Genomic DNA, 20172 nt, shown 5'->3' with positions numbered 1-20172 from the left:
AAAACCTTAACCGGAAACCCATTTTTTTTTTATCCTACACTGCTTGAATCTGATGAGGCATCCCTGGAGCGCGCAGCGTAATTGCAGGTGGAAAGCCTGGGAAGCAAGAAGCGATATAAGCAGGTGTCAAGCCGGGTTCGGGTTCATGATACGTTCCGTTTTTCTCCTGGATTTCGGTTGTTTTTGTGTGTTTGTGTCCCCCCCGCCACCTTCGATGATCTACAATGCAGACCTCAGCTTGGCTCGTCGGTCGTTGCGCTCTCATCCTCTGCGCGCTCCAGCTGATGGACGGGGCGAAAGGACAGAAGCAGTGTACTGAGGTGAGGCTACAGTCAATCAGTCTGAGCTGTTTATCGCTATATCAAAATAACTGACTGTTTATACAGAAAAGAAAGAAAAGGCGAAAGGCTGCTGTGTCTGCGCACGCTTGAGCGAGTTATTAATCTAGTGATCGAACAGTAAACACGATTAAACATTGATGTCACATTTCCGGGTCGATTTACGGTGTAGGTTTGGAGTCCCACTTTATAATTTGCAGCATGTGTGAAGACGCACACCTCAGCGCTGCTTTCTGTTTAAATAACGCGAACAACATGGAGGAGTATGAATCACTGTTCAGGTCTGGTGTTTGTTGAACTTCACCAGTCTGTGCTATTAAGTTATCAGTTTCCTGCATGAACTGGCTTTTCCTTCCCTTTGGTCTGGCACAGCTCAACACGTTCTGACACTAGGCTGGCAGCACAACACACACACACACACACACACACACACACACACACACACACACACACACAGAGGTGTCCCAAGATAGAGGAGCAACATTCCTCTAAGTCATTCTCTTTTTTCACACTGACAAAGAGATTACTGCGGGCCTCCAGTTTGTTCCTATATGGTGGTTAAATCATTGTGCAGCTTTAGCTCTTCTGGGGAGGGTGAGATTTACCAGAGCTGATGTTTACGCTGAAAGAAATTTATTCCGAAGAGGACTTTGCTGAATCATGGTGTGAGATGAATATTGAACAGCTGCCACATCAGTGATTGACCACAGCACTTATGGGAGTCGCAAGAGATAACGAGGGTTTAGTGTTGCACAGTTCACAATCCTGTATTTATTTTTTGTATCACTACAGCAGTAAAAACAGTTTGTGTATTAATATGCTTGATTTAGCCTCATTTCTTGTGACCTTTATCGGAAAGCGTCTCTGAGCTCTAACCTTAGACCCACTTAAAACCAGGGAAAAAAAATCACTCCACACACAACAGCCTGTATGTGCCGGGGTGTCAAAATCTGGTTTGGCTCAAGGAATAGCATTATGTAAACTGTCAGAAATTAGGCCACCCGCCTCTGTAGACACAAGATGAGGAGAAGTGGAATCAAGAACACTGGGCCAGTGCTTTTCACTCATGGGCCACAGATTAAAACAATTACATGCAATAATCGAATGTCTAAGTGAGCCTACTTGAAATGTTAAAAGCTGCTGGTAAAATGACTCAGCCTCTTTCACCAGCAGCCCACTGCTGCCATCTCCCCTACTCCTATCGCCATGGAGATGGTTTGTTGTGACCAGGGGCAGAAGAATGGTTTTAGCTTTAGAGATTACACTGTGACTGGCACTCATGTTTTTCAGCCAATAGCAGCTGGATTCTGTAGGAATTCATTGTTAGTAGCAAGCAGTCTGCTCTGATTTGCTGGTGATTCTTATCTGGAAGAGATGATTCTGTGCTTTAGTTTGGGTGGAGATGTTTGCTGACCTGCCTCTGGCCTATGTTTAGTCAGGTTTTATGTCCAAGCCTGCTATGTTGACTGACTTCTTATGTTTTGTGTGTCTCCCTGGCAGACTGATTACTACTTTGAGTACACGGAGTGTGACAGCACAGGATCTCGGTGGAGAGTGGCCATCCCACAGCACCCTGGGGCCTGTACTGGACTACCAGCGCCAGTGCGAGGCACAGAATGCAGTGAGTTAAGTGTGCGTGTGGAAAATGACTGAAGCTGATGTGTGTATGTCACCTTCTTATCAGTAGCTGGAACTTTCACCACCACAACCTGACTGAGTGTGTTTGGACGTCGACCAACCATAGAGTGAAGCTACAGGCCAATAACCTTGGAGCAAAAACAATGTTACGTAATATCTTTCTGTGCTTGCTACGAAACAAGGCACATAATTGATGGCACGTGTTGATGAAGGTTAGTGGTTGTTTAATGTGAAGTGAAAGGACAGGGAGATGTTAGTGTAGCTCCAAGAATGCACAGGTGCTCACTGACAAACATGTGTCCTTGAGGATGTTAACTCAAGCTCGTTTGGTGCTTTTTATTGGGCCATGTAACTAACCTTTCCAGTCGATGCTAATGTATTTTTTTTTCTTAAGTAAAAAAGTGAGTCATAGAGGGTGTTACTTTTTTCTTTTTGTAGTTTTTGTTTGACACTCTTATCATAATGGAGCCAAGATGACACCGTTTCATTACATGACGGAATGCTCATGTTGCTGGTCATACAAGTTTGGTCTTTATCATTCACCTGTACAGGTTTGCCCAGTGCTTTTATTCAACACCACCTCACTAATGGATCGAATCCAACAATAGGGTTCATGGATGCTTTCTTTTCTTTTACTGTTTTCAAACCTACATGTGTTATGTATGCATAAATTGTTTGGAAAAAGTTTATTTATTATTTTAATAATAATAGTGCCGTGAACTGGAATGCACTGAAGACTGAACTAACAAAATGCTTTCCATATCAGCACTGTTACTCACCTTTTGTTATTTTAAACAATTTTTTGTTTCCTTCTTCCTCCTCAGACCACTATTTATATACACTTGTGTTCTCATAGGTTCGTCATCTAATTCTAACTCGCATATGATATTTCAGTGTCATTCACTGTATTGAAATGGAGCACACCGCCCACTTAATGAGCTTATCTGTCACCAGTTGTTATGTGTAACTATCAAAGTGCCTGCCAGAGCAAACTATTTTTAAATCTAGCCTTGAAGCAGTTGCATGCTCTCACATTTAGCATAGAGAAGCATCACAATGCCATTAGACGAGAACAGGTATGAGGAAGAACTGTCCTCATACCTGTTCTGGAGAAATGCAGAGACACAATGGCTCAGTGAGGGGAAAACAAGTACAAAGACGCTTTGTAACAGATGTAAGAATGAAGTTTGTCAATCACTGGGGTTACATTACATGTAATGGCTGATGCGACCATGCTTTTTGCTGTAGAATGTGAAGGAGGTTGGTAAATTCAAAAACTGTTTTCTTTCTTTCACTGTGTCCACTAGCCTTCTCGTGTAAGGCTGGAGAGTTCCTGGAGATGTCAGCTCAGGAGTGCACTCAGTGTGCAGCAGGAAGCTACTCCCTCGGTAGCGGTATCCGCTTCGACCAATGGGATTACATGCCTATTGGATTTAGTAGCCTAGCAACCTCCCTGGAGAACAGCCTACCCGGTTATAACAGCCTCACCTGTAACAGGTAATTGAGTAAGACATTTAAAAAAGGGAAAAAGTTGGTAAAAAATACTATGCTGGAGTTATTTATTTTTTTTCTTGTAGCTCTTCCTGGGCTCCTCAGGGAAACTATCTGGAGTCCAACAGGGATGAATGCACAGTCTCTCTCATCTATGCTGTGCATCTGAAGAAACAAGGCTCAGTTAGCTTTGACTACCAGTATCCTGACAGTAACCTGCTATTTGAGTTCTTTGTGAGTATTCGTTGCCTTTCAGTGGAAACATCTGCCATCACTTCATTATTAACTGTACAGTGGGGCAAAAAAGTATTTAGTCAGCCACCGATTGTGCAAGTTCCCCCGCTTAAAATGATGACAGAGGTCAGTAATTTGCACCAGAGGTACACTTCAACTGTGAGAGACAGAATGTGAAAAAAAAAAATCCATGAATCCACATGGTAGGATTTGTAAAGAATTTATTCATAAATTAGGGTGGAAAATAAGTATTTGGTCAATAACAAAAATACAACTCAATACTTTGTAACATAACCTTTGTTGGCAATAACAGAGGTCAAACGTTTACTATAGGTCTTTACCAGGTTTGCACACACAGTAGCTGGTATTTTGGCCCATTCCTCCATGCAGATCTTCTCGAGAGCAGTGATGTTTTGGGGCTGTCGCCGAGCAACACGGACTTTCAATTCCCGCCACAGATTTTCTATGGGGTTGAGGTCTGGAGACTGGCTAGGCCACTCCAGGACTTTCAAATGCTTCTTACGGAGCCACTCCTTTGTTGCCCGGGCGGTGTGTTTTGGATCATTGTCATGTTGGAAGACCCAGCCTCGTTTCATCTTCAAAGTTCTCACAGATGGAAGGAGGTTTTGGCTCAAAATCTCACGATACATGGCCCCATTCATTCTGTCCTTAACACGGATCAGTCGTCCTGTCCCCCTGGCAGAAAAACAGCCCCATAGCATGATGTTTCCACCCCCATGCTTCACAGTAGGTATGGTGTTCTTGGGATGCAACTCAGTATTCTTCTTCCTCCAAACACGACGAGTTGAGTTTATACCAAAAAGTTCTACTTTGGTTTCATCTGACCACATGACATTCTCCCAATCCTCTGCTGTATCATCCATGTGCTCTCTGGCAAACTTCAGACGGGCCTGGACATGCACTGGCTTCAGTAGCGGAACACGTCTGGCACTGCGGGATTTGATTCCCTGCCGTTGTAGTGTGTTACTGATAGTGACCTTTGTTACTTTGGTCCCAGCTCTCTGCAGGTCATTCGCCAGGTCCCCCCGTGTGGTTCTGGGATCTTTGCTCACCGTTCTCATGATCATTTTGACCCCACGGGATGAGATCTTGCGTGGAGCCCCAGATCGAGGGAGATTATCAGTGGTCTTGTATGTCTTCCATTTTCTGATGATTGCTCCCACAGTTGATTTTTTCACACCAAGCTGCTTGCCTATTGTAGATTCACTCTTCCCAGTCTGGTGCAGGTCTACAATACTTTTCCTGGTGTCCTTCGAAAGCTCTTTGGTCTTGGCCATGGTGGAGTTTGGAGTCTGACTGTTTGAGGCTGTGGACAGGTGTCTTTTATACAGATGATGAGTTCAAACAGGTGCCATTCATACAGGTAACGAGTGGGGGACAGAAAAGCTTCTTACAGAAGACGTTACAGGTCTGTGAGAGCCAGAGATTTTCCTTGTTTGAGGTGACCAAATACTTATTTTCCACCCTGATTTACGAATAAATTCTTTACAAATCCTACCATGTGGATTCATGGATTTTTTTTTTCACCTTCTGTCTCTCACAGTTGAAGTGTACCTCTGGTGCAAATTACTGACCTCTGTCATCATTTTAAGTGGGGGAACTTGCACAATCGGTGGCTGACTAAATACTTTTTTGCCCCACTGTAACTGTACAGTACTCTCTGTATATAGTAACCATTGTCCTTAATGTAAATATGTAAGAAAAATTGTGTATGTTTCTGTTCTGTGTCCTGTGTACTGTTTGTTTGTATATGTGTCTTTTTGGCTGCTGTTACAACCAAATTTCCCCTTGTGGGACAATTAAATGGATTATTCTATTCTATTCTATTCTATTATTATTGCTTGTATATACATCTATCAATGCTATTTTATTTGTAAGAAGCCTGCAAGAGCTAATTAAAAAGTACTATAGATTGTGCTAAAGCATAGTTACATAGTTTTCTTACAGTTAATTCTAGTACTTTTTTTTGTATTTTCCCCTGTCCACTTATCAGTGTAGTGATGCGGTGTGTATGCATGAACATATAAACCATGCACAATGTTGTAACTGAAAATTAGTGTGGAAAAAAAGGGGGGAGGTTTTGATCTGCTTGTGTGTGTTTAGATCCAGAATGACCAGTGTCAAGAAATGGATCAGTCTGATGACAAGAAGTGGCTCAAGCTCACCAAGCATGGCGAATGGGCAACTCATACGGTAAATGTCTCACAGAGCACGACGACAAGTAGACAGAAAGGGCAGGTTTTTAGCCTCGTTCTCCCAAATCAAATGTATTGTGTAACATCCACAGAGCGGATAGAAGCAGGAAGCGTGTACACAGAAAGGAGCTGGCATCATTTTATATTGTCTCCAGTAATTTTCCACTCATGCTGTAAATGAGCTTCTGCACGTACATATTTTGGTTTCTGCATTGTGAATTAAAATGTACAATTAAATGTAATATATGGATCTTCTTGAGATAGGTTTCTAGTGGTGGTACTGCTCCTTGCTTCTTCTCGCAGGTTAGATTAGATTTGTTTGGTTCAAGAAAATTGTTCTGCTATTTTAATTCCTTAATAAGAAAAAAAAAAATGAATTTACTTACGTGGCATTATATGCCATGAAAACAAAACAATCTGTATAAAGTTACTGTTGTCCTGCATACTTTGCAGTTTATGTTTTCTGAACTTGTGCTGTTAAGCTTTATACTTCATGGTTAGATGGCTATAGAGTTACAGCTTAGCTGCTGCAATTAAGCTGATCGCATATAATGACCTTTCTTAATTTTCAGATAGAATATTATATTAATTATTAATATTTAATCCCAAGCTGATGATGCATTGATATGTGTATTCTAGGTGAACCTGAAATCTGGCACCAACATCCTTTACTGGAGGACTGGTGGTGTTACGATGGGAAAAAAAGTGGTGAATCCTGCACTGCTAAAAAATATTCATATTGAGGGTTGGTGGTTACTTTTGCTTTTTTCTTTTTCTCTTTATAAAAAATGACAACAAAATAGATCAAACAGTTACGTCTTCTTTCTATCTTTTCTGCTCCGCTCAGGTGTTGCCTACACATCAGAGTGTTTTCCGTGTAAGCCGGGATCTTTCAGTCGAGTCCCTGGCTCCTCCTCATGTGAACCCTGTCCTCGGGACACCTATTCTGGCCATGGTGCCAGTTCCTGCACTCCCTGTAACACCAGCACTCAGTATGCAGGTATGAATAAAAAGCTAGATTTGCCATTTCAAATCTGTTTTGAATCCTAATTGCTATCACTGCTTTTTAGAGAAGCACATCTAAAGGATATAGATAGAGCTTGTCCTATTTTTATGTCACAGTTGTCAAACTTCAGAAAAAGAAACACAGTGAGCCCGCGTGATTGCAAGGGAATAGCAGGTTTTGGCAACTGGGGCAGCAAAAGTAATGCTTGATCATTATGTTAGTATATTTGCTAACATATGTAATATGATAGGAAGGCAGCCAATGCACTAGAATCTTGAACTAGAAGTTTAGATTTTTTTTTTTTTTCCCCCAGGGGGTTTGAACGAGGACTTTTCAGTTAAAGTACTGTGGTTATTTTATTTGTATGATGTATCTTGTAACATACTTTTACATACTGCTACATAATGTTAACATACTTTTTGAAAATGTATTTAGTTGGATCTTTCTACTCAAGTGATTTAAAAAAATGTATTCACTTATTTTTAAAATTGGCCTGTACCATATTAAATAGGCACATCTCAGGATAAATACAGTATTAAGGACTGCCAATAAGTTGCACTCCTTTGGATTATGAACTAAATATGACACAACCTACTCCTTGCCTGGGACAATGATTGGCCATTTCTTGTAGATGCACTGTTGACCGATATGTATTTTGATGTTATTTTTTAATATTTTTTATTTGAGCTGTACTAGGTGATGTGTTTTATGAAGACCAAAAGGCAAAACCAGCTGATATGGCAATACAACTCTTCTTTGTACTTCAAACGAGTTGTTCAGACTATTTAACCATCTAATGAAATTTAAGTTTTAAGATGAAAGAACAGACAATTCCACAGTTTTTACTGAGGCACACTCTGCCTTGATAAAGAATCATATAATGCATTTAATTAATTTTCTGTTTAGTAAAGTAATTTAAAAGTCACTGGATACAGCTAGATACGGTAGAGGATTAGGGCCACCGGGGGGGAAAAAAAAGTTTTCTTTTTCTTTTTTTCCAGAATTCTGAAAAAAAATAATTCTAAGGAAAAAGTCAAAATTCTGAGCTTAACCTCAGAATTCTTTCTTTTGTCTCAGACTTCTGGAAAAGAAGAAAAAAATCACATGCCCACTTTTTTCCCCCAGTGGCCCTAGTCCTCTTTCCTAGCTAGATCATCCAGGGAATAAACATATTTTATTTAGTACATATTTTGCGACTGTTGCTTTGCTAGTGTTGTATCCATATAAAAGGAAATGGGGGTGGGGGGGATCGATTCTGCTTAAAATTGCTCCTGTTTTTAAATAATTATATTTGCTTTATATCTCCTATGCTAATATTAATATAATGTATCCCCACTTTTCCTAGCTGAGGGATCTGGCTCATGTAAGGACAGACCTCCCTGTTCCATGAAGGATTATTTCCAGATCCACACAGCTTGTGACCAAGAGCGCAAGGTGAGAGAAAAGAGGCTACCTCTTTACTAAAGAGCCTGTTGAGACTCGCTCTATAATCACAGTTTGTCCTTTTTATTCCAACTCACACCTTTTTTTATCTGATTTCAGACACAGGTCATATTTAAGTGGGTTGAACCTAAGATCTGTCTTGAGAATGTGACTGGAGCTGTGACATTGCCTCCAAGTGGAGAACGAGAGCCCTGCCCCCCCTGTAACCCTGGTTTCTATAACAATGACACGGCCACATGCTCACCATGTCCACCTGGGACCTTTTCCGATGGCATGAAACGTACTGAAAACTTTCTATCTTACAGTCCTCATTTGTCTTCCACTTACCTTTTGTTTCATGCGGTTTCCCAATTGTGTTTTTCACTGTTTGTCCCCAGCATGTCAGCAGTGTCCTGCAGGCTCTGAGCCCACCTTGGGTTATGAGTACAAATGGTGGAATGTTCTTCCTTCTAACATGAAGACTTCCTGTTTTAATGTCGGCAATTCCAAGTGTGACAGTATGAATGGTAGGTGTTTATGGCAAGACATGCCCACTTTTGCTCTTTCCCTCAATTCTGGTCTATTTTGTCACTGTATTGTGTGATGACTCCAATGAAGTGAATCAAAAAGCATGGCAAATATTTGGCTACCATTAGCAACACGCACTAACCGCAACACCCACACGACACTAACCGCAACACTGGGAAATTTGTTTTGTCACAGCAGGAAGTGGACAGTGCAAAAGTTATGAGGCAAAAATTAGAATACAATAAGAATAAATACAGTACACAACTGTACAGAATAGAATAAAATAAAATACTATATACAGTAGAATAAAATAAAATAAATATACAATAAGATAAAAATAGAATACAAATACTATATACAACTGAGTAAAAATACAACGATGACAGAAAGGATTATTGCACTTAGTATTATTGCATATGTATGGATGTGTGTGCTTGATCAGTTATTTATTTATTTATTTATTTATTTATTTATTTATTTATTTTCAGGTTGGGAGGTTGCAGGTAATCACATCCAGGCTGGAGCCGGAAGCTCTGATAATGATTACCTCATCCTCAACCTCCATGTTCCTGGATTCAAGTAAGGATAGTAGCTTTGAGTTTTTTAGCCTCCATCACTTTTGCCACTGAGCTATTTCTTTCAGCTGTGACTAATTCCCTTCTTCTGTTTATTTGCCATCAGGCTTCCTACTTCAGTGTCGAGTCATTCAGGGGAAGAATTTGGTCGCATTACATTTGAATTTGAAACTTCTTGCACAGCTGACTGTGAGCTCTACTTCATGATGGTGAGAAGAGTTACTGACATGATTGCTGCTCTGAAAAATGTTACCATAGATTTTCAAACCAGAAATTTGTCTAATGAATCTTTTAGGATGTAAACAGGAAGAGTACAAAAATAGTGGAGTCTTGGGAGAAAAACAAAACAAGGCAAACCTACACACACATCATGACAAAGAATGCTTCAGTTTCCTACACATGGGCCTTCCAGAGGACTAACCAAGCTTCAGATGTGAGTAGAAGTACACAATTACACACAGATATGAACTAATTTAAACTACATTCACTTCAAAGCTGTCAGTGAACGATGTTCATTAATACTTTCCACCCATCCATCCATTTCCTTCCACTTATCCGGGGCTGGGTCATTAGGGCAGCAACCTAAGTAGAGACACCCAGACAGACCTCCCTCTCCCTGGCCACCTCCTCCAGCTTGTCTGGGGGAACACAAAGGTGTTCCCAGGCCAAATGAGAGATATAATCTCTCAAGCTTGGCCTGGGTCTGCAACGCAGCATCCTCCCAGTGGGTTATGCCTGGAACACATCACCCTGGAGACCCCAGCAGGCATCCTTGTCAGATCACCTCAATTGGCTCCTTTCGATGTGGAGGAGTAGCAGCTCTACTCTGAGCCTCTCCCAGATGGCCAAACTCCTCACTTTATCTCCAAGGGAGAGGCCAGCCACACTTCAGAGGAGGCCCATTTCCGTCACTTGTATCCACGATCTCGTTTTTTGGTCACTACTCAAAGGTCGTGAGCATAGCTGAGGGTAGGGACGTAGACCGGGAAATTGAGAGCTTAGCTTTTAAGTGCAGGTCTCTCTTCACTACAACAGACCGGTACAGCATTCGCATCACTGGCGCTGCAGCACCAATCTGTCTGTCAATCTCCTACTCCCCTCTTCCCTCGCTTGTGAACAAGACCCCAAGATACTGACCCAAGGCACTCCACTTGGGGCAGGAACTCGTCCCTAACCTGGTTTAGTATGGACATGGCACCCTTTTCTGGCTGAGGACCATGGCCTCAGACTTGGAGGTGGTGATTCTCATCCTGCTGCTGGAGGCCACCGCCTGATGAAGTCAATGGAGCCACATCTGCGAAAGGCAGAGATGAGATTCTGAGACCACCCAAGTTGAAGCTTTCTGTCACTTGGCCTAGAAATTCTGCCCATTTAAATTATAAATTGAATCTGTAACAAACGGCAACCCTGGTTTATTTATTTGTTTATTTATAAGGAACCCCATTAGCTTCCACAACAGTGGTTGCTAGTCTTCCTGGGGCCCAAACCATCAAATACCACCAAATAAAATGTTACACAATGAGTTGGATGCAAATTGTCCACATAATTTGGCTCTTAGATCCACAATAAGGTTTTACAATTCTGAAAATGTAAACATCTGAATATTAAAAATTATATAAAAAAGCAAAAAAACCAAAACAAAACACTCAAACAAAATACACAATTTCCATTACAAGTGACATTACCCTCTACAATTTTTACAAATAAATTAAAAACTGCCTAAATAGGCTTTTAGGTGATTTTTAAAATTATGAATAGAAGCCAATTCTCTAATTGCATAAGGGAACTTATTCCACTGAAAAGATGCTCTAAATATAACAGAGTTTTTCAAAAAGTTACTTTTAACTCGAGGAGTTACTAAATTGTGGTTACGGTAGTTGAGAATCGTGTAGCATGATTATGTATTTCATCTGGATACTGCAACTGAGCATAAAAAAAGTGTGGTGTGTTTACCAGTATTGCTTTCTTTAAAAATACAAGTAATCCATAGTATAATTTAGCTTGTACAGAAAGCCAAGAAAGTTTATCGTGCATTTTATCAATACTTGTATAATATAAATTCCCATTATCTAGATATTTGTACCAGTTATCTGTCATGTGAATGAGAGCTGAACTGGTGGAATAACCAGGTTTGTAGGCATGTTGAAACTGAGTGAGTAACTGATTTTCTGTTAGGTAATGTTGAATTTGTTCATAGACAATCCTCTCCATAATTTTACTTAGAACGGGGAGTAGACTAATAGGTCTGCTATTGACACCATTAAAAACGTCATTCTTGTTTTTAGGAATGGGAATTATTTTCGATTCTTTCCACTGCAATGGAAATAAGCTGCATGCCAAAGATCTATTAAATATGTGACATATAGGAAGGGACACAAACTTGGCTGCAACTTTGAGCAGTTTACTGTCTATGTTATCAGAGCCGGAGGATGTATCGTCAGGAAGTGATATCAATAAGCGCTCTACCATCTCCGCATTCACTGCCTCAAACTTAAATTGGCATTGCTTATTATTCATGATAACATCCTGTATAAGACGACGTGATAAGGTGGGATCGCCTCTGCTCATATTAGATTTTAAATTTGTTATTTTATTGCTGTAATAATTCGCAAAATAATTGGCTATGTCCTTAGCTTTACTTATAAACGTACCACCCGTGTAGATGTGAGACATCACCGGAGCAAGATCTCTACCCATTATATTATTTAAAACTTTCCACACCTTTTTGCTGTCCTTATTGGCCTCCTTGAGCTTAAGTTGATAATATTCTTTCTTCTTGCGCCTATTCAATTTAGTTACTTGATTTCTTAACTCGCGATATCGTGCCCACTCTTGTGGACTGACAGACTTATGTGCTTTTGCTTTTGCTATATCCCTTTCTGACATTGCAACCTTAAGTTCATTATCTAACCAAGGTGCGTAGTTCTTTTTAACAGTAAATCTTTTTAAGGGGGCATGTTTGTCAGCCAGGTAGCAAAAGTTTTCAATAAACATAGATAATGCCATATCAGGGTCACTCTCGAGGCAGATGTCAGTCCAGTGAATTTCTTTTACGTCATTAATATACTTATCTGCATTGAAATTTTTGTATGATCTATGAAAAATAATCTTTTGTGCAGTTTTCAGTGGTTTCATTTTCTTGGTCAAACCTACAAGATTATGGTCACTATAGCCAACTGGAATAGAAACAATATTAGAGCAATGCTCAGGAACATTTATATATATATATGATCAATACATGATGATGACCTATGACCTCCTGCGTTGACCGTGACCCGGGTGGGAATGGTGATCATCTGAGACAGGCAACAAGCCGACGCTGATGAACTTATCTTTTTCCTTAAAGGACAAGAAGGAGCTGACCAATTGATATTAAAGTCTCCTAATAAGAACATGTCTTTGTTTTCCTCAGTTACTTTTTCCCTGGTAGAGTCCAACACCCACTGGGAAGCCTGACTTATTACAGGCTATGCAGACCAAGCTCTTGCAATGGTGGCAAAAGGATCAACTGGCTCAAAGCAACGGGCCAGACACCCCATACTCCTGAAACACCTCCCACAGAACTCTCCGAGGCACATGGTCAGATGCTTTCTCCAAGTCCACAAAACACATGTAGATTGGTTGGGCAACCTCCCATGCACCCCCAAATATCCTCAAAAGGGTAAAGAGGTGGTCCAGTGTTCAGCGACCGGGACAAAAACCGCATTGTTGCTCCTGTGTCCAAAGTTCAGTCTTTGTACAACACCCAGAGCCTTTAGGAACCTCATCCACTCCAGGGGCTATCCCACCAAAGAGTTGGTGGTGATAGAGTCATCTATCACCAGGGGTGACCCCACCCCTGGTGATAGATGACTCGCCCCCCTCCTCCCCAGACTCTGCTTCCTCTATGGAAGATCCCACAGTCCCACCTGAGCCAACTCACCACCAGGTGGTGATCAGCTGTCAGCTCAGCACCTCTCTTCACCCAAGTGTCTAGCACATACAGCTGCAGATCTGATGATACAGTTACAAAATCGATCACTGACGTGTGGGCTAGGGTGTCCTTTAAAATTATAAATATATTTAAAATTATAAATATATTTATATATTATTAATTAGAGTTATATATAAATATATAACTCAAATATTTTAGTTATCTCATATAATTGCAAACCTTATTACATATCATAAAGTGCAAAACTGTAAAAGAATAGCAGTAACCTTTGCTTCTTGCTTTTTGTTTTAAACTGTCTTTGGTTGCTGTTGTTGTCGTTGTGTTGTAATTTGTGCAATAGCTAATAAAATCTGAAATGACTGAGTTCTTGAGGTCAGACCACTTTAGGCACACCAAGTACTCCCTTCTTTTTGGTTCTAAAGATAAATTCTGAAGTGTCATTCAGTGTCTTGCACAATATATCAACACTGGAGATTTTATTTCATGTCATCTCGCTGATGTGTATTTATCTCTCTCTACCTAAGGTACGACAGTATGTCAAAGATGTGGCGCGAATCTACTCCATCACTGTGAGTAACGCGGTGGACGGAGTGTCCTCTAGCTGTCGGGTTTGTGCCCTCGGTGCACAACCGTCCAGCTCTGCGTGTGTGCCGTGCCCACCTGGGCATTACATAGACGCAAGTACGAGCCAGTGCACAGAGTGTCCACCTAACACATACCTGATGCCTCACGCTGCACCAGGCCCTGATGCCTGCAAATCCTGTGGACCTTCCAGCAAAAGTGACAAGGTTTGTTGCTATGATTGAGAAAGAATTTAAGAAAATTCTTGTTATCAGTAAGGCGGTACACCAGATACCTGTGTATTTGTTTTCCAGGAGCACAGCTTATGCTATAGTGACTGTCACTTCACCTACACAGAAGGCAATGCCACTCTGACTTTTGACTTCAGCTCACTTGGGCCAGTGGGGTCACTGATGAATGGCCCAAGCTTTACCTCAAAAGGAACCAAGTACTTCCATCACTTCAATATCAGTATCTGTGGAGGAAAGGTGTGCAAAGATGAAAATGCGCAGAAAATCCTGCAATTTTAAATGTGTTGTGCACAAATTGAATGTCATTGCAATTTTCTCTTTTTCTTTAAGGGTCAGTTGGCAGTATGTACAGACAATGTAACAGACCTATCCATCACTGACTCCCAGAGAGAAAAGGAAGGGCCCAATGCCATCACGACCTTCATCTGTCAATCAACAATAATCCCAGCTAGTGGACGAGGATTCCACACAGCCCTCTCCTCGCAGTCCATTAACCTGGCTGACACATTTGTTGGTTAGTGAGCATCAAACACAGACGGTGGCAGTGAAGAGAATTGAATTTAGGTTTACTTTTTTATGCCTCTATTTTTATTTTAAAAGAATAAAATAATATGTGATAATAAGTAAAAGGTCCTTTTTTGTGGGGATCATTACTCGTATAATATAAAAGGTCTTTTTTGCTTGTCTTTAAATGTTAAACTCCTTTCATAGAAAAGATTAAAGACAAATTAAAAGTAGACATATTATTAAGTAATACATTTCTATAAATATTAACAGGGACAACTGTGGATAACAACCTTGAAGGAATAAGTGTAACACCAGATCTGTTTCCCAAGACCTCCAAGAAAGTTCCTGATGTCAACTTTTACTACAGGTGCCTATCATTACAGGCATTATTTATAGAGTGGAAAAAAAAATCACTGCTTTAAGCTTCTTGCTTTCTGTGCTTTTTGGTGTAAGGTCTTTGGAGACAACTTCATCTTGCGAGTCGGGTCGGAGCGTGGTGGTGACACTTCGCTGTAACCCAGACAAGAGCACTACGGGGGAGCTCTCAGTACCCAGGTCTTTCTCATCAACGTCTCTCTAATTTTCATGTGTTTGTCACTGTTCTGTGCTGTGGTCCAGCTTACTGAACAAATTGTGCCTTTGGCTATTTCAGTCAGTGTCCTGCTGGAACGTGTGATGGTTGCACCTTTCAATTCTTATGGGAGAGCTCAGGGGCTTGTCCTACATGCACAGAAAGAGACTACCATCAGATAGAGGGAGTCTGCAAGGGAGGAAATCAGGTGTGTGTGTGGACATATACTTGTCTATGAGTACTGGATTTTTCTTAAAGGCATGTTTAATGTGAATTAAAACAGACTGTGTACTGCAGCTTTCATTTGAAGTGGTTTATATTCACCTCCGATTTTAAAATTCTTATCCAATTTTATAGCCAGCCAAGCAACCAAACGGGTTATAATTCCACAACCGTTCATGGTAACAAGCCTAAAGGTTGTTAGCATCCAAAATATCCATGTATGTAGAAAAATCCCACAAAGCTTAAAGTCAGCACTATAACAGTCTTTGTTTCACTTAAAATGCAGGTTGCTGGAATGAAGACAAACCTATTGAACACTTCAAATTTCATATTTACACTTACTAGTGTATGCGCTGTCCCATTCATGTGTGTATATCCACCCTTAGGACTTGCTGTATGTGTGGAATGAACCAAAGCTGTGCATGGGTGGTGTGCCCTTGCCTGCTAAGAAAACACAGACCTGTGAGGGCATTGAGTTCTGGATCCAGCTTGGTGCAGGACTGGGAGCTTTCACTGCAGTGTTGCTCGTTTCCCTGACCTGCTATTTCTGGAAGAAGAACAAACGGTATCTTTAGCCTCTTGTTCTTTAACTTCTCACATCATTATTTAATTACATGTTTTCTCATTTTCCCCTTAATTCCCCTTAATATTCTCCCCTTCTCCCTTTCTCACCTTCTTCCTCATCACTGCTGTAAGATTTTAGCTTCACATGTTTTGTTTTCTTTCCTTAACTTTGTCTCTTCTTCTCCATTATTACCAAATCCCATCTCTTGCCATTCTGTCTCTGTAACATCACAGTATTTATGTGAAGATTCTTCGTCTTCTTCTTCTTCTTGTAAATTTCTGCAGTATTGATTCTGTCACTTGTCTCTGTGCAAGGTTGGAGTATAAGTACTCCCGGCTGGTGATGTCTGCTAATAAGGAATGTGAAATGCCAGTGGCTGACAGCTGTGCTGTGATGGAGGGGGAGAATGAGGCAGACATGGAGGATGAAGTTGTATACACAAAACCTTCTCTACTTGGAAAACTCAAAGCCATAGCATCCAAGGTGAGAGACACAGTATCACTATACTTTTAAAACCACAAAGTTCCACAGTGGTAAAAAAACAAACAAACTATATAGTGTTGCAAAATAATTCTCTTTTCGTTTTCATTTTAGAGAAATGGAGATAACTATGAAAATGTGCAGCTAAATTCGGCTCATTCCAAAACATTGGTGTGGAGCTAGAGTGGAAGAACCGTGAAGGGGGCTGAGGGGAGAAATCAGACCTTCAAGAGACTTTTCCCACTTTGTGACCCCTATCTAACTATCCCCTTTATAAGCTTTGATACCTGGAACACCAACTGTTTGTATGTGCACACACATATAGACATAACATCAGAGCCATGCTCAAACGAGTCACACTAACCTGGTGGCCTTAAAGCTTGGTACGATGGAGCTGTCCAGTTAAAGACTGTGAAGCAGGTGTGTGGCTGACACTTCCTGATAGCTGTCTGATTCTAATTTATTTCAGGAAAAAATTGATAGAAGAGCTCAGGGTAAGACAAAGACCTATTTAAGATGTCCTGTTTTGCTATTTTTCTCTCTTCAGTTTGCGTATCGTCCAATATTTCGTTGATACCTGTGGTATAGTTCATCTTCAGGAAAGCTATGATTTGCCTTTCCATATCCCACAGATGTTTACACAGATGGTTTATTCTTTTCATGTACAATCATTACCTTCTCATGTTTTTGTTTTTTTTTTTTTATTTGAAATTATATAATGAAGAGAACTACTGATCAGTTGAAATTTGAATTTGCCATATTCTGTTTGGGTTGTGGTGTGGACTATCCATGTACTTCAAATAAATCATGATGTATTTATGTATAATCTGACTCAGTTTGATTATCTTATTAAAAAGCTGCTGAAAAATTAAGCAATAAATACATTTGACTTAAGGTTAAGTCAAATGTATTTGTTCAATACTATTTAGACTCAAGGTACTTTTGCATGCTTTGCAGACTGAAAAGAGGAATACAAAGAGACATTTAAAACATCTGTAAACATATGTATACAAGCTTGCACAAACAGTCATTATTAAAATATGAAGACATTTCACAGATGTCCAGTTATATAGATCTGGTGCACTTGCTTCTATTTTAATGGGATTGTCACCAAAAATTCAAGTTGTTTCTAATACGGCCTTAGTAAAAGCTATGTCAAATCGTCATTAACACTATGGGGCATCCATAAAAAATGGAACTGGCAAACAAAAATGTAACTCGTGAAGAAATATGCACTCATCAACCACTTTGTTTGGGGATCCTATTGTTAAGATGACCTGCTGAAGTTCAAACTGAGCATTAGAATAAAGAAAAGAGATCTAAGTGACTTTGAATGTGGCGTGGTTGTTGGTACCTGACGGACTGGGCTGGTTCACACACAACCATCCTCGAGGTTTACATTTCCCCACAGAGGCAGTGCTTTGTGGGGAAATGCCTTGTTGATGTCAGAGAAGAATGGCCAGACTACTTTGACCTGATAGGATAATGAGAGTAACTCAAATAACTACTTGTTAAAACCAAGATACGTAGACGAGCACCTCTGAATGCACAACATGTCACAGCTTAGAACAGATAAGCTGCAGTAGCAGAAGGCCACATCAGATGTCACTGTTTTCTTTATCATGACAGTGAGTTCAACATACTCATTTGGCCTCCACAGTTACCAGATCTAAATCCAATAGAGCACCTATGAGTTTTGTGCAACGCCAGATGCAGGAGATCATTCTACATCACAGTGGTGATGTGTTTCAAATAAGATCATTTTGAATTTGATGGGATCAACATATCTCCAAAAAACTTGGGACAGGGTGATGTCCCCATTTCATTTAACAGCAGCTTGTAATTGTGAGCAAAGGAGACCATGTGCTGGAATTTTTTGGGAGAGGTGATAATGGACTCAATAGCTGCTCACCAGTCCTGGGTCTTATTTGTATTTTTGGTTTTCTGGTGTGAGAAATATTTGACCAATGTTATCCTAAAAAATAATTTCAAATTTAAAACAATCTAACCACAAATGGTGATTTCCACATTTTCTCAGTCCAGTATAAATGAGCCTTGACCCAGAGAAGACGTGTGTTTCTGGATTATGTTTGCAGTGATTTCCGGAAGTGTTCTCAAGCAGTGATTTCCATTATAGAATCATATTTGTCTGTTAATGCAGAGCTACCTGATGGCCCAAAGATCATGAGCAATCAATACTTATTTTTGGCCTTTTGCCTTGCCCAACAAGATTTTTCTGGATTCTATGAATCTTTTGATGCACTGAAGATAATGAGTTATTGAACATCTTACATTAAGGAAAATTATTATGAAATTGTTCCACAATTTGTAGATGCAGATTGGTGAACATCTGCCGAGCTAAGATGCTTTTTTTTTTTTTTAAAACAAAAAATACAGAATATGTTACTCACCTGTTGCACAATTAATTTTGCACAATTGCAAAATGTTCCTCCAGATATTTCTCTTTAGTACTACTTATGTTTCCAGCCTTTTGCGCTTGAAATGTGTGGCTGCTATCAATTTCAAACTAAGCAAATATTGTTCATAAAATGGTAAAAATGTCTCAGTTTAATGTTTATGAGATTTGCAAATGATTGCATTATGTTTTAATAACATTTTCCAAACTGCCCAACTAGTCATCGCACAACAAGTTTACAAATAAGGCAGAACTTCTTTTCCTGGTTTTGGTTGTTATAGTGGAATGAATGGCATTCATCAGTCAGAAGATTTATATCGTGGCCTGAAAGCATTCAGTATTTCCAAACCCCTCTGGCACTTGGCTTCAACAGTAATATAATATCCTAGCAACGGAGGGCACAATATTACCTTAAAATGATATATTACTTTTTAAAGTTACCATTGCGCAAATCATCATGCTGGCTCAGAAGTGGCTACCTTTGACTTACTGATATACAGGATGCGAAAATTACAAATCAAATCAAATCACTTTTTATTGTCACATCACATGTGCAGGTACATTGGTACAGCACATGCGAGTGAAATTCTTGTGTGCGAGCTTCACAAGCAACAGAGTTGTGCAAAATACAACAACATAAACAGGCAAAATATACGAATGGCTAAATCTGAAACTAATAAATATATGTACAATATATAATAGTATATGCAAAAAAAATAAAAATTTAAAAAAAAAACTCTGGATGTGTATACTAAATGTTTTTCTACGTGTGTGTGTGTGTGTGTGTATACACATATTCTACAGCTGAAGCAGAAAAAAAAATCCCTCTCGCGGTTAGAAATGATACATTTGATGAGCCACTTTTCCCCCACCTTTTTCCTTAGCAACTCACCCTGGTCTTCACTGGCATTCGCCATATCGTCCTGCAGAGGTCAGTCAAACATTAAGATTTTAAAAGGTAAACTCATGTCGTTTAATTTAACGTCCTCTCTGATTTTTCCCTGGTTTTTGCTTCCCTACAGAACATCATTTTTCAGTACAAGTTTCTGAAAATTTACCTGTACACGATTTCCGAGTGTTTAATGCCGCTGGAGAACTCCTTGCTGTAAACCGCAGCACAGTATGGTGGTCAGAAGTGTAATTACTGAAACTAACCACTGGAGGGCGACATTCACTAGTATACAAAAGAAGAGTCCAAATCCTGTTTTACAGAACAG

The 20172-nt window shown here is 40.0% G+C and overlaps 1 protein-coding gene across 1 annotated transcript; it reads left to right on the top strand.

The window, feature by feature from the left end:
• Positions 1-47: 47 nt before the first annotated feature.
• On the top strand, positions 48-17365 carry elapor2a (endosome-lysosome associated apoptosis and autophagy regulator family member 2a). Its single transcript, XM_086298499.1, has 22 exons — positions 48-320; positions 1839-1959; positions 3284-3473; positions 3554-3701; positions 5826-5915; positions 6557-6662; positions 6765-6917; positions 8269-8357; positions 8466-8646; positions 8744-8872; positions 9362-9452; positions 9555-9657; positions 9744-9881; positions 13907-14170; positions 14258-14431; positions 14525-14708; positions 14972-15068; positions 15155-15256; positions 15354-15480; positions 15881-16059; positions 16374-16542; positions 16654-17365. The coding sequence occupies exons 1-22, from the start codon at positions 225-227 to the stop codon at positions 16720-16722; spliced, it is 3000 nt and encodes a 999-aa protein (XP_086154625.1). The 5' UTR covers positions 48-224; the 3' UTR covers positions 16723-17365.
• Positions 17366-20172: the final 2807 nt, after the last annotated feature.

This window comes from Aulonocara sp. 'chitande type north' Nkhata Bay, linkage group LG7 (genome assembly GCF_057382095.1).
Source record: "Aulonocara sp. 'chitande type north' Nkhata Bay isolate Kocher_YH1m ecotype deep benthic linkage group LG7, A_spYH_male_GT1.1, whole genome shotgun sequence".
Lineage (NCBI taxonomy): Eukaryota > Metazoa > Chordata > Actinopteri > Cichliformes > Cichlidae > Aulonocara > Aulonocara sp. 'chitande type north' Nkhata Bay.
The sequence above is the reverse complement of the archived record's forward strand: the minus strand, read 5'-3'. Positions and strand labels throughout refer to the sequence as shown.

Coding starts and splice junctions, on each gene's coding strand:
- elapor2a (XM_086298499.1), top strand. CDS start 225: ATGCAGACCTCAGCTTGGCTCGTCGGTCGTTGCGCTCTCATCCTCTGC. Junction 9,882..13,906: donor GGACTAACCAAGCTTCAGAT/GTGAGTAGAAGT, acceptor TCTCTACCTAAG/GTACGACAGTATGTCAAAGA. Junction 16,543..16,653: donor TCAAAGCCATAGCATCCAAG/GTGAGAGACACA, acceptor TTTTCATTTTAG/AGAAATGGAGATAACTATGA.